We start from the raw sequence: 14,333 nt of genomic DNA, 5'->3' as shown, positions 1-14,333 counted from the left end.
CAAAGAAACAGAAGCAAGAAACAAAAGCCCTGGGAAAAGCAGCGGCATGGGCAGGGGCCAGGGTCAGGCAGGCAGCCCACGGGCAGGGTAGGTGGCACCTGCTGCTCTTGCTGCAGAATTTACGGACTTGTTTTATGCCTGCTTTTTGTCCCCTCTTTAATTGTGTCCCCCAACCATGTGATTTGCAGCTCTTGGATCCCCTGTCAGTGATTTGGGCTGGGGATCACAGCCCAGCCCAAAGTCTCCAGCAGGTGCCCCTAGCCACTGAGTCTGGGGGCTGCAGGGGCTCCAAGGCTGTGCACTGATCACAGTTTCTCCTGGCTCATGATGAACAGTTTTCCTGCTCCTGAAGGTTTTTGGCCACACACATGCTCCTCATGGCCCTCCCCTCCCCATCTGCTCACTCCCAGCTTTTTCTGTCTCAGACCACGCCAGTTTGCACTGTCTTTGGATTCTCCTGTGGCTCCCACACACACTCCCACCGTGACCAAGCAACTCCACCTCCCCTGTGGAGGTTTGGGGCTCTCAAGCCATGCCAGCACTACCTGGCTGTGTTTCAGCAGCAGCAGGAATGTGGTCAGACCCTCAACACTGCAGGAGGCTGGGGGAGGCAGCAGCTGCCCAGCTCCACACACAGCAGCCACAGGATCCCAGCTTGTGCAGCATCCATCCTCTGCTCCAAAGCAGAGACATCCGTGCAGGCTCCATGACCTTAGGACAGGCAGGAATAATCCTCTTCCAGTCAGGTGTCCTCAATCCTGTTAAACTACTCCCCACCACTCTGCTCCACAGCTATGCCTGGTGCTGCACCTCCAGTGCCCTGCTGCCTTCCCAGGGCAGGGGCTCCCTTCTTCCTCCTCCAGCCAAAATGTCCCCAGTGATACCTGGCCCTGGCACCCCAACATGCCCCAAGGAGCATGGTGGGATGGCTGCCCCTGGAGGCTTTTGGGACTGGCTGTCCCCAGTGTGCCCCCCCAGTGTGCCTCCAGTGCCACCCCCCTGCACTCTCAGTCCCCAGGCTCCAAGCAGGACCCCAGGAAATCCCAGCCTGGGACAGGGAAGGCTGAGCAGCGTTTGAAACACACAAGGCCACCTATCTCTTAATTCATAAACTGTATTAGCTGGGTAATCAGTGGACAAAACCCCACACTAGGGAAGGGGAAACCATGGATATTGAAATAGGCTGCAACATAGTCCCCTAGCATGGAATCTCTCTCTGGTTACAAATGTAAGACCGTTTCAGTTAAATAAATATTCCTTATGCATGGTGTCAGACAAGAGTTGTCCACTCCCTGATGAAGTTAGGCAGTTTTGGAGAACAGTCAAAAAATACATATTAAATTATAGTGAAACCAGACTGTCTCTGAGCTGTATGGTAGGGGCTGTGCTGGGCACCCAGCACTGCAATGAGCTGTGCAAAGACTGTCCCATCCATCCCATCACTGGTGGCACTCAGGCACTGTATTAGGGCTAGACCTGCAGCCTCGAGTGAAGAAAAGCCTAAGGACTGCCAAAATCTGGAAGCTCTTCCTGTTGATTTCTAGGAGTCTCTCCAAATTTTGTGACTCTGACAAGTGTCACCAGTATAACACAATGCCCCGGGCTTGCCACCTGTGTAATCTTCAAATACTTTAATAAAATGCTGCATCAGCATCCTTGTGCCCTGCTCACCTTCCCCACGTGCCAAGCTGCAGAATAGGGTTGGAAGACCCCAGTGTGCAGCGTTCACCAGGTACCCCACCCCCTGCCAAAGACAGGGTCCTGCTCTCCTGGAGCTCAGGAAAAGTGCCACTGTTGGCACATCCTCAGTGAGGACAGCCAGAAGATGCTCTGCACATGCCCCTTAGAGGGCTTGGTCCTGCCACCCTTGTGCTTTTCTGGTCCTCCTCTTAGGGTAGGAGGGGTCTCAGGAGAAGATGCAAGTCCAATTTTGAGGCACTGCCCAATGCCCCTTCCACAGAGGAGTGAAACAGTCCACAGGCAGAGGGTTTTCTACCTGCAGAGGCAGGAGGAAGGACAGTCTGGTGAGCAGGTTCAGGTCACCGAGAGCAGAGCACCACTGGTGCCTTACCCTCACTCTGCCTTGAAATCAGCAGTCCCACCTCAGCCACCAATCACTCCTCTGACGTGGAGCAATTGTCACCAAGTATGAACCCGGCCAAGGCAGTGACACACTGGGAAGACTGGTTGAGTTTCATAGGTAGGCATGGATGGAAAATAGAGGGTTCTCAAAACACAGCAGACAGGGTGGCAACGATGCATCACCAGCAGCTAGAACGTAAGGGCAGTGCTGGGCTGACTGATTCCTTTAGAGAAGACGTTCCTAAGCCTTTTTATGTTTTTCCGTTGATGTTTGGTAAGCAGATTGGTACGGGAGATATGCATGAACACAGCTTGGCTGAAGTGCCCCAAGCCATCCTACAGTTGCTAGGAAAGAAACGTTGATGGTAGTTTGCTAAACAAAGCTCTTGTGACATAACGGGGACAGTGACCCTGCCAGGAATGTGGGGTGTGTGGACCCAGACACGCAGCGCCAGCATGTACCAAATCATTGGCAGTGGCAGAAGAAAGCTAAAAGCAAACAACAACAGCCTCAAACTTTGTTCCATTTGTGTTCTCAGGGCCCCCCGGCCCTCATTAATAAATAACAAAATATACAAATTAAGAAACAAGAAAAACAAAGAGGCAGAGGAACATAAATAAAGGGAAACAGGGAAAGGCACGTTGCTCAACAAAGTTGGGCTGGAACCCCAGCTCGGGTTCCTCACTACAGCTTGAAGATGCCAAAGTAGTTGTTGCCATGGTTGTAGTTCAGTTTTGTGGAGTCTGTCACGTTGACAAAAATCATGTCATCTTCCCGGAGCTTGAAGACACCTCCCACCCGGATGGACCGGAGTTCGCAGTCACTCTGGGTGCCCTGTGTCTGTAGTCCCTTCAGCAAGAGCCGGTCCTCTTCCTTGGGGAGATGCAAGTAAACAAAGAGGGTGAAGGGTGCCGAGGATGGTTCCTTGGTGCAGAAGCTGACTTGGGAGTAGATGTAGTAGAGCCCTGCTTCCTTCACCTTCAGTTTCCCCTCGTGGTTGGATATCAAGGTGTTTGTGGGGCCATACATGGTCTCCTGCCACTGTAGCACTGTGGAGAGAGTGTTGCAGGTGAGCTGGGAGAAGGAGACATCCAGGTTTTGCGGGGCCCCCCCCAGACATCTGGCATCACAGCCTCTGTTTGTCTGTGGGGTGTGGGGGTGGGTCCTTCCCACCCCAGGACACCAACCCCAGCCCATGGGAGCAGGTCCCTTTCCCCAAGGCCAGGGCAGGTTTAACCCATGTTGCTGGTCACTGGCCTTGACACCCTTGAATTGATATGCAAGTGGAGGAGCATTTTGCTTCCTTCATCTGGCCAAGTGGAAATGCTTAGGGAGGAGGATTGCACATGGTTACCACCACAGACCAAACACACTCCTGTGTCAACTCCTGTACGGTTGCTATCTCCGTGGATTTCAGGGATACAACCTCCAAGCCCTCAGAGCGCTGCCAAAGCATATTGCAACTCCATTATTCAGAACCTCCCATCCCAGGGCACACAGCCTTTCCTCCAAAGTCCCTCCTCCACCTGGCCTCTGGAGATGGCAAGACTTTACCAAGGAAGCACAAAACTGAACACCCCACAATTCTGATCCCTGCCTGGGTGCAGAGCTGGAAGGGCTTTGCACAGTGAGTTCTGCTTCCCACCACCGGGACCACGGCTCACACAGACCAGCTGCTGCCATGGCTTTTGGGGCACTACTGGTGTCATCCTGGTAGCTCACAGAGCTGGTGCAGGTAAGCCAATAAAGAGATTGGGAAACCATGGGGACTGAGGTCAGCTCTGACCTCCGGGAGGGAATTTGAACCTCTGCCTTCCCCAGCCTACAGAGACACCTGCAAGAGCAGCCAGGGTGAGCAACCTGGCTCCAAGGGAAATAATGGGTTCAACTGCCCCAGCCCAGAGTCCCAGTTCCTGCTGCAGGGTGACCTGGGTGATCCTGGGGGAGCCACATAGCCCATAGTCCAAGACTGAGCATCCCACAGGGACATTTGCCCACACGGAGCTGAGCACCAGGCAACTGCTGCTCTCTGGGCTATTTCAACTTGCTTTATGGGCTCAACAAGTGCTTGAGCAAGGAGTTTTAAAATGCAGCAAGTTTCTCACTTCTTTGATCTTATCTTAGCTTTCCACAGATAAACTATGCTCTGGGTGAAATGCTGCGTCACAGATGGAAAGAGCAGTTGCTGATTGCTGTCAGTTACTCCAGAATTAAATCAGAAGTGCTCAGATTGTGAAAGCTTTGCCAGATGGAGAGACTGGCCTTGCAAGCTCATACTCACTTTGGTAATCCTTGCTCTTGAGGGATGTCCCTTAGCTAAAGGTATGCTGAGGGACAGAGCAGTGAGAGCCCCCATGGTCAATACAGAGGGACACACAAGTGCAAATGGACTCAGGGAGATCTCGCAAACCTAGCGTGGCCATGGCTGTGAACAAGTGCAGCTTGCCTAAATCAGTTTGGATCTATTTTGTGACTGTAAAGTCCTCAGCCAGCCCACATTGCTACCACAACCACTACGGGTGAGAAGAGGATTAAATCAGCAGATACAATATGCCAGCAGAGCCCTCCTACAGCAGCCACCCCAGCTAGGTGTGGCCAGGAGGTCAAAAAAACTCAATTTGAAGAACAAAAGAAAAGTGGGAAGTTTTTTTCCTTAAATATGATGAGAAAAATTTTACCACTTGTAAAGATAAGGCTGTTGTGGTGCATTTCTAGGAAGGCACATATATACAGCTACTGAGGACAGTTGGCACGGGATGTGTGAACCCCGTGTGGCACAGGAGCACGTGGTGACATGCACTGGGAGGTTTGCTGTGCTTTGGGGGCACACTTTCATGCTGGAATTGCTTTGTCCCTGGCCTCTAGAGAGCCACGGGGCAGGACTGGGGATGCACACTGCCATGTCCCACTGGCTCCCTGGTCAAGGTCAGTCTGAGCGGGTCTGTCTTACCTGAGCCTGCATTGTTGCTCTGCCGAACTGCCAGGTGGACTGCAATTGGCTGCCTCTTCTCTGCTGCAATTCCAAAAGGCCAGTGTTATTAATGCCTTGGCACCCTGTCCCCCCCGGGGCAGCACAGCTCCTCTACAGGGACTGCAGCACCTCCCACTTTTAGGTTTCTCTACAGTCCAATTCCAGCTCAGATACAGTGTCTCCAGATTCCAACCCCAGCTCCAAGTAAAGCAGGACCTGGCCTCTACTCAGCAGAGACATGCAGTTGCCTCTGAGGCATAAAGCCCATGGAGGAGACAGTGCCACCTTTCCCACTGCTGGGACAGGATCTGGATGTGCCCACACCTCACCTGCCACAGATGTCTCATTCTTGTGTGTCAAATGGGGATGTTCATGGTGCTCATGACCTGCAATGCAGAAAGGCCATGAATTTAGTTTTGGGTTCAGTTTCATCAACTTCAGCCATTGTGCCACCCAGAACTGCCTGCCCTGGTGAGACACCCATGCCCAGTGCCCCCCTCCACCAGCCCCATGTTGTGCACAGCCCTACCCCCATGGGGGTGCATCAAACCCTGATCTGTCCCCTGCCTCCATGCCATACCCTGAGCTGCTGCAGGGTGAAGGAAATCCCTTTCCAGACCAAGCTATGGGTGCACTGGTGACAGCAAGAAACTCACCTCTCTGCATGTCATACTTGGGCTGCTCCTCGATGGCTCCATCCTGTAACAACAGTAAAAACATATATATTTTTTTGAAGATGTACAAATAAATGATTTTGAAAGCTTCTGTATGGTCACTGCTCGAGTTGGTGCTATTTGGCCCTGACATCTCCTAGCAAAGGTGTCAAAAACGACAGAGCCCTTCCTCCTCTAGCATCATTGTTTGCAGCAGGGGGGTTGTTTATGATCTTAGTTTTCATGCAATTAAAATTATGTCAAGGCGAAAGTCTATTTGAAAAAAAAAAAAAAAAGAAAGAAGTAAACAAACATCTTTTCATTTAAAAACATGTCAGAGAGCTTTAAGTGCTGCCAGGCACATCCCTGCCCCTACAGCAGGAGGTTTCAGGGCTGCTGAGCAGGGCCCATCTCAGACACAATTTTGGTAGTCAGTCAGGCACTGATGCAAACCTGAAGGTTTAGCTGAGGTCATTGCTGTCATCAGGCAGTGACAACAAGGAAGAAATGTCCCCTTCCTGCCTGCTTTGGCCAGCACAGCCACTCCTAAACAGAGACCCTTTCTTTATTCGCAGAGCAGCACGTACCTTGTACTGGAGATTCTGGAAACCCTTTAAAATCTGTTCACAGTCCAGTAATGTCGACTTCTGACCTTCTGGTGTCCGACATTTCTGTACTTTCCTCAGGAAGATGTAATCTTCATCTAAGCTCAACATCTCTTCCATCTGCCAACAGGGGAGAGAAGAGAGGGTGAATGGAATGTTAGTGGGAAACCTGCAGCAGCTTCCAGCAGAGCCATGCTGTATTCCTGCCAGGGATAAATTACAGCCTGGGAAGCTCAGGGTCAGATGTTCAGCACTGGGATGAGCTGAGCAGACAAACTGTGGGTACTGAGAGCTCCCACCAGCCACCCAACACAGCATCTGCACCTCCTCTGGGAATTGCACCCACAGAGCTCATCCTGATCAGCAATGCTGGGTGAGAGGATGATTGTTCAGGATCACCTTAATAATGAGTTTAAATGTCTCTCTCTGCCTTTTCCAAAAGGCACAGAAAACTCAGGAAAGCCCAGGGACTCAGGGTTTGCAGCTGCTTCCCCAGCAGCCCCAGCAGCTGGGCTGCTTGCTCAGCCCCTTGTTTCCCTGCCCACACAGGGGGCTTTACATTTTTTTACTCACTTATTGATTAAAAAGAGCTGCCAAGAAAACAAAACTACTTGTGGGTTGGGGCTGAATTGCACCAAGAGTTTCAGATTGAAAAAAAATGAGAAACCAATAAATTAACAAATAAATGCATCAAAATACTGATTTGTGAAATTATACCTGGTTTTGTTCTTTTTTTTTTTTCTTTTTAAACCTAGCAGTCAGCTAAATGGCAAAGAGAAAGTGCAGCTGGACACGAAGACAGATGGCTGGGCAGAGCGCTCAGCACAAGCAGCACTGGGATGTGGAGGGTTGGGTTTGAAGTCCTGCCACAAGCTCTGAAGGCAGCTGAAATCCTCCTGCCACCCGTGACTGCATTTCAGCTGCCTCTAATCCTCTGTGGTGACCCCCATGCAGTCACATTTCACTCTGCTGGGGACCCTCTACTCACTCCTTTGCCCCAAGCTGCAAACTCTGTGCAGCAAAGTTCCCTGCCACCCCCTTTAAGATCCTCTAGCTCAGGATTGTTCTCCATCCTTGAAGATCAGAAATCACCCACTTAAATTTCAATTTAAGTTGAGATAATACATTTAAAAATCAGTAATGACGACCTTATTGCTGCATCTGGCAAGAAAAACTTGGTCTGGGTTTTAGGCACATATTTCTTTAGCTGGTAGTCTTTTCTGGTTTGGAGGAAAGTAGCTTTAGATTGGTGATTTTAAGCATTACGCAGTGTGGCTGCAATCATGGCAACCTCAAAAATAGCTTTTCAGACTCCAACTTTTTGGTAAATATTGTCCCAAGTATGAGACAGGATCACCGATACCGCGTCTCTTCAAAAAATGACAAACTACTAAGGTCCAGTCTTTTCTTCCCTGAATCAAAAGATATCATCTGAAGTGAGACGTTGGTAAAATTCATACATGAAACTCTAAAAAAATTTTAATTTCTGGACCTTTCATCTTCACAATTAGTGTCACAGTGCTTGCCAAGTGCTACAAAACCAGAAAAACCACCACCAAGCCTAAAACAGCCACTTGAACACCTAAACCACACTCTGCCGTCCCCGGACTGGCCATGGGCTGCCAGGGTGGCTCTTAATGGCTCTTCTTGAGTGATCCATTCTCTTTTTGTTAACAAATGGAACAGATCCCTTCCCCAGTGTACATCTTCACGTCAAACTAAAGCAGAAATGAGAACACGGGTGAGATAAATGCTACTGCTGCATCCCTCCAGTGGTCAGCATCGTCTTCTGCCGTGTTCATCCTTTTGGTGAGCAGCCTCACCACAGCTGAAGTCAAACCGTGCCAGCAATCCAGCAGAAACAGGCAACCTTCTTTCTCCACTTACCTTATCCATCTTCATGTGAAGATATAAACAGAAGAGCACGGTCCCGATCATCTGTGCGACAATAAATACGGTGAGGAAGCCCATGAACATCTTCATGGTGCCAGGCGAGGTGCTGCTGATGGGTCGGGGTGTCTCAGGGCTGTAGGGTTCATTCATCCTCCTTGCACTTGGCTGGGGCTCCTTCAAATGAGCTGCTTGCAAGTAGCATGAGAACTGCTGTGCGAGCGCCCGCCGCTCAAGGGATACAGGTTGCGGCAACCTACACTTCCTGGAAAAACCTCTTCGTAGTGGGTAGGTTTGTTCACTACCATCTCCCACAACAACAAAAAAAAAAGGTTGCTTAGACTTTCTTCTCTCTGTTGCACTTCCATGCCTTTTTCCTACTGTTCTACAAGAAACAGAGAGAGGTTCTTATTCTGTATATTCACACTTGCCCTTGAATCACTCCAAACTATTCCCTGGTGGTTTTTTTTCCTGTTGCTGATGAAAGTTTTGTGGCAAGTTGTCTTCAAAGAAATGAAGACAGGTAGAGAGCTGCTGAGAAGCCCTGTGGGCTGCCAGGGGCTAGGAAGCACTTGGAAAGTTGGTTGTTTCTCAAAAGGGGAAGAAAGGCTTTTTGCTGTTCATTTCCTTCAAGAGAAGGACGATTTTTGGCAGTGAAGACACTTGGCTGAGGCAGGTGGGTTGTGCTGGTTTCTGCCTTCCCTTGTGCTCCCCAGGGGTGAAGTCTCTGCCTGGGGAGGCTGGATGATCTGGGAGGAGGGATCATCTCTACAGGCACCCTAGTGACCCTAGTGTGGGCACAGCTTTCATGATCCTCAACAGATAGTAGGACTTTGAAGCCCAAAGTTTGAACCTCCCTCTCCAAATCAATTTGGAGAGACAAGTTTTAAGCAGCTTTCTTAGTATCTTTGGGAGGTGCTCACCTTGCACCCAAAGGCACCAGCCATCTCAGTCCCTGCATCTACTTATCCATGTTACCTATATCTGCATATCGGGGCATGAAAAGTGCTGCTGGAGATGACAGGCACTCCTGTCAGCTGCTGACCTTCCAGGATCACCACCAACTTTGGGCAGTGCTTGCCCCCTCTATGCCCTTACCCCTCTCAAGCTGGCAGCAGGGAGGTGAGGTCCTGCCCCCCCACGTAACTAAAATAATTTAGGGTAAATACAGAGGGGTCCTCACTGCTTTCAACAGGGGACAGACCTCTTTTTCTCCATATAAAGAGAATAAATCTGGGGGGCTGTTGGGGTGCAGAGGAGGAGGACTGTGAGGTTTGAAGGCATCATCGAGCCATCATGTAGAGCTGTTTTGAAAGTGTAGAAGGGATGCTGGAGGCAATGCTCTTATCAGATGTGCACACAGCAAATAAAGGGTTGGATCCTGCCGAGGCAGTGGGTGCTGAGCAGGTGCTGCTCGCCACCAGTCCCAGGAGAGGAGGGCACACAGTGCCTTTCAGGCTGCTCAGAGCGTTGCAGGATTGAGTCTAGTGTTGCTTTTGCTTTCTGCCCTCTCTCCTGCATCCTGCCCTGTGTGGTTAGGGCACTGTGAACTGCAAATGCAAAAGCTGGTAACAAAGCACAAACATCTCTGCAACTGAATCAGAGTTTGACCTCAGCAGGTCACTTTTGCCTTCTGGAGGACAGATTGGCTCCTGGAGTCCCTGCCCTGGGGACCCATACCCTGAGGGCTGCCCATGCACCCTGACCATCCAAGTGGTGCCCTGGTGTTCAGCTCACCAGGGCTTCCCACCCCCCCCCAGGAACATCCTCCTGGCAGAAGCAAGGTGATCCAAACAGTGCTGGGGATGCACTATGCTGTGTTCCCAAAGGGGGTCTTCTTAGCACTGCCAGGCTTTGGATCTGGTCCCTTGGGCCTGCAGCCCTGCTGTGCAAAGGACCAAGCCCACACACAGCCTGGGACCACTGCCAAGTGCCAGCTTTTATTCCGTTTTATCTTAAAATTGGCATAATCTTTGGAAAGACCAGCCCTGGCTTCCTCACAGGAGTCTGGTCTGACATCAAGCTCTTGCACACACCCCCTGCCATAGTGAGCTTGCCACGGGCAGAAAGACATTTGGATATTCCCAAGAACATCCCAGACAGCTGAGGCCCATGAGGCCATGGTGGGGAGAAGCCCTCGCTCCCCAAAGCCCTCACCCCGTGCCTTAGCCCCATCACACTCACCAGCACTTTCCAGGGCTCTTCAGAGTTTCCTCTGAATTTAACACATCTGGGGGAAGTTGCTAGATGAGAAACAAAATGACATGAGAAATCATCACTTAATACCATTCCTGAATGTGCTGAGACAGAGGCAGCCGATAACATGTGAAACCACAGCACTGAGTGTTGCAGAGAGGTTTTGCACAGCTACTCCTCAGCCCTGGCTGTCCCCAGCAGACAAAACCTCTTCAAAGCCATTTCTGGATAGCCACCTGTCACTGCTTCACCGAAAGGAGAAGAACCTGTAGGTAATGCCAGAAAGCCCAAGCACGTCACTGGCCCCGTTGCAGGCACCTTGCTGGGGAGGCTGGAGCCGGCAGAATCCTCGGAGGGGCTGATGGGTTCGGTGAGGAGGATGGGGAAAGACTCTGGTTCTGGGTACCCAGCACAAAACATCACCAGAGGCTTGGCCAGCTTGTGCTGCAAACCAGGAAACTGAGTCTGTAGTCACCTGCACCCTGATGGGAGAGATCAAGTGGAAAATGTGACAGTGGGGATCCTGGCAGAGGTTCATCAGAGGCAGCTCCTCTTCTGGAAACCATTGCTGCACGTCAGTGATCCAGCCCCTTGCTGCCCTGGCTGGCGGGGAGAGGCCCTCGGGAGCCATCCACCCTGCACCACCTGCTCCTTCAAGCCAGACTGCTGTGACTGCTATGCCAGTGTCAGAGCGACCAGGGGGTGCCAACCAAGCTCGGTGGGAGGCAGAGCCCCAGCAGGTTGTTCTGTCACAGTTGCTGTTCAGAACCAGGCAGCCCAGGAGGAAAAAACTGTTGCAGGGTGTGTGTGTGTGTGGGGGGTGTTGGGCCTTGGGGAGATGCTCTGTTGCCATCTCACTTCCTCACATGGATAGTAGGGATGGGGGGAAAGACTCAAAACCCTCAAAGCCCGTGTTACCTCAATGCCAGGGCCAGGCAGCATCACGGTTGCACATCCCTGACTGTTTACCTGCTCTAGGAAGGTGGGGGAGCATATCAGAGGGGGAACACAGCTTTGGAGAAAGAGGGGCATGGTCCAGGGGAACAATGAGCAATGGAGAGAGGACCCAGTACCAGAAGGAAGAATCTGCCTGCATGGGATAATCCCAGGGAACATGAAGTTACACCTTCACTCGGTGACAAGCCCACCACTCAGAAACCAACTGGGTTTTCTTTTCCCACCCCAAACCCTCTGAACACAACCATGCCCATCCACCCGTGAACCCAGACTGGCACAGTTCCTCCAGCCAGATAACCCCCGGGTGCGACAATGGGAAAATGTGATCCATCTCTTGCATTCCTACTGACCTAGCTGTGGTATTTCCGCTGATCAGCAAATTGTCTCCACTTGTACTCGGCGCTCTGAGTTTTGTTTACTGAGAAAATATCCGGTTGCCTGTCCCTGTGATCTGTCAAAGGCTGAGAGCATCTCTGAAGGCAACAAGGTGAAAGCTGGTAAGAGAGTGATTTTTTCTTTTGGTGTGCTTGCTGCGGTTTTGTGACTAGCTTTTTGAAATGTGCTGCTCACCCCACATGCTCTTTACAATTAACAAAATCTGAGTGGTGTGCAGTGCTAAGAACAATACATTGAAAAAGAAGATTTTATTCTGAGTCAGAAAAGGAGTTTGCCTGCGATGCCATGGGAGGGATGCAGAAGGGAATCTATGAGAGAAACCTAAATTAAGTCCCTTCAGCACAGAGCCATGGGCAAAAGGGAAATATGAGCTTTTCCACCATTTGCTTTGTCACTTCTTTAGACTTTTCACTCTCCTGTATCCTCTGAGCTCTCATCATCATCCTGTTATCAGAGAGGAAGGGGGGACAGACATAGCCAGAACAGAGAACATCACCAGCATCCGGAGAAGGAAAAGTTGCGCTGCAGTTTCCGTTAATTTTCTACCTTGGTGTGAATAAAAGAAAGTTCTTGGAGACCAGAGCAGCAAGAAGCAGCCTCAGGTAGAGATGAAGATGTCAACACTTGGGACAATCACATCTTTCTGTGGAAGAACAGAGCAGAAGATGGTGGTTGTAGCCACTAAGGTGGCAAGGGCAGGCTGCAGCCCCATCACTCACCAGGGCCCTCAGCCAGAGACACCCATGTGGAGGTCACCAAAAGTTCAAAATTCCAGCAGATGTAAACGCAAGTGGTCCCGGCAGGTAGATCAGATCAGGGTGTACAGTGCCATCTCCACTGCATTTTTCTCACAGATAGGAGGGGACATCTGCCCCTCCAGTCAACTGCCCCTTCTCTGCCACCCTCTAGAGCAGCAAAGAGCAATGGAGAGGGACAGGGGATGGTACTGGGGTGCTGCTGTCCCTCTGAGCCTCCCTGCTCCAAGGGTCATTGTCATCTGTGCCCACTTCCCTCCTTACCCCCTCACCTTCCTGCCTTCTGTATGACCCACGGGCACACCCCATGAGGAGCAGGGAACAGCAAAAACACAAGCCCCAGTGACCCCACAGAGGATGGAGGGCCTCAAAGGGCACGTGCCTTTCGTGTCACATCAGGGTGGCAGTGCCAGCCTTGCTGTTCTGAGCCACAGAGAGCACCCGGCCTCCAAACTGCTGATGCTGAGCTTTACCGGAGCTGCGGAACCACAAATGGCACTAGAAACTTCTTGCTGTGAAGGCTGCACCTACTTCTCCCGACTTCCTAAAAATAGAGCCCTGTGCGGAGGCCCCCACGGCCCCGGCCCTGCCAAACAAGCCCCTGCTGCCTGAGTCACGGCGGAAGGGAGCAGAGCATCCCGAGCGTCCCCCCGCACTCGGCCAACAGCCGAAAGCTGCTCTCCCCGGCACGGGGTGCGGGGGCTGCGCCCTTCAAAGCCTCAGAGAAACGCCCCGGCGAGGCTCTACCCTTTCATGTTGCGAAAGGAGAGGGTAGGAGCGGGGAAAAGCAAAACCCGCGGGAGGCTGCAGGGCTGCCGATGCCCGCGGCCGCCTCCCACGGCGCGGTGCGATGGGTGGGTGGGGAGGGTCCCAGCGTCGACTTTGCATCGCCCCTTCCTCCCCACCTGCCCCGTCAGGATCAAAAGACAGACAGGACCACGTCTTCCACATCCGTGTGGGACACACAAACAAAACAAAAGGCTTGGGAGGAGACGGGGGATGCTGACATTCCTCCCCGCACGGAGCTGAGTCCGCGGCAGCCGCATCTGCAGCTGGCTCCAAGCACTCGCTGGGCTCCACGAGGACAAACCCAACCTTGCCACAGCAGAGCCACCCAGCCCTCGGCTCCCACCGCCCCACAGGGTGGGACAGTGCCCACGGATCAAGGCATTGTGCCCTATGGAGGGTTTCACAGCTCTTGGCCAAAGTCCACGTGTAGCACTGAGATGGATGGGATGCCAAGGATTTTGTGTGGGTTCTGTCGTGGGATGTGGGTGAGACACAACCTGGATCAGCTGCTGTCCTGCTCAGCCTTTCCCTCCTTTCCCTCCCTCTGTAGCTGGAGGCTTGCAGTGAGCCCTTGCACTGGCTGAGCCCCAGGCTGGCTATGCCTGGTTATCCCACTGGGCACTGACACATCCTGCAGTTAATCATCTGGATCCTGATTGGAAATTATCAAGAGATGGGCAATCTCCCAAGGCAGATTTGGCAGCCACTAATTCAATCTTCCCCATTTCTCTCCTTCATTACACCACAATCCCCCTGCCAAGGCAATATTAATGCAAATTACTCATCTTTTCCAAAACCTTTTGCACCTCTTGCTCCATAAGGCTCTCATCACAGGGCTTTCTTCACCACTACGAGAATCACCTCTGTGGCTCTTTCAACCTTTGCTGTCATTTGTCCCCTCTCCCCACTGATCTCCGAATCCCCTGGGAGGCTGTGCTCATCCCTCATGATCACTAGGATCCCACTGGGGTCACACACAGTCCCAAGGGGAGCAAGAGAGAATGACACTGCTGTCAGTGGCAAGAGATGAGCCAGCCA

At 51.7% G+C, this 14,333-nt stretch overlaps 1 protein-coding gene across 1 annotated transcript; it reads right to left on the bottom strand.

Moving 5' to 3' along the window:
• Positions 1-2,677: 2,677 nt before the first annotated feature.
• Positions 2,678-8,409, bottom strand: CD40LG (CD40 ligand). The gene is made up of 6 exons (XM_008930725.3): positions 8,200-8,409; positions 6,295-6,432; positions 5,711-5,753; positions 5,384-5,440; positions 5,034-5,096; positions 2,678-3,132 (listed from the first exon to the last, which is right to left on the bottom strand). The coding sequence occupies exons 1-6, from the start codon at positions 8,353-8,355 to the stop codon at positions 2,768-2,770; spliced, it is 822 nt and encodes a 273-aa protein (XP_008928973.1). The 5' UTR covers positions 8,356-8,409; the 3' UTR covers positions 2,678-2,767.
• Positions 8,410-14,333: the final 5,924 nt, after the last annotated feature.

The sequence above is a fragment of the Manacus vitellinus genome, unplaced genomic scaffold (genome assembly GCF_001715985.3).
Source record: "Manacus vitellinus isolate BGI_N305 unplaced genomic scaffold, ASM171598v3 scaffold_19_pilon, whole genome shotgun sequence".
Lineage (NCBI taxonomy): Eukaryota > Metazoa > Chordata > Aves > Passeriformes > Pipridae > Manacus > Manacus vitellinus.
This window is presented reverse-complemented; position numbering and strand designations above follow the sequence as displayed.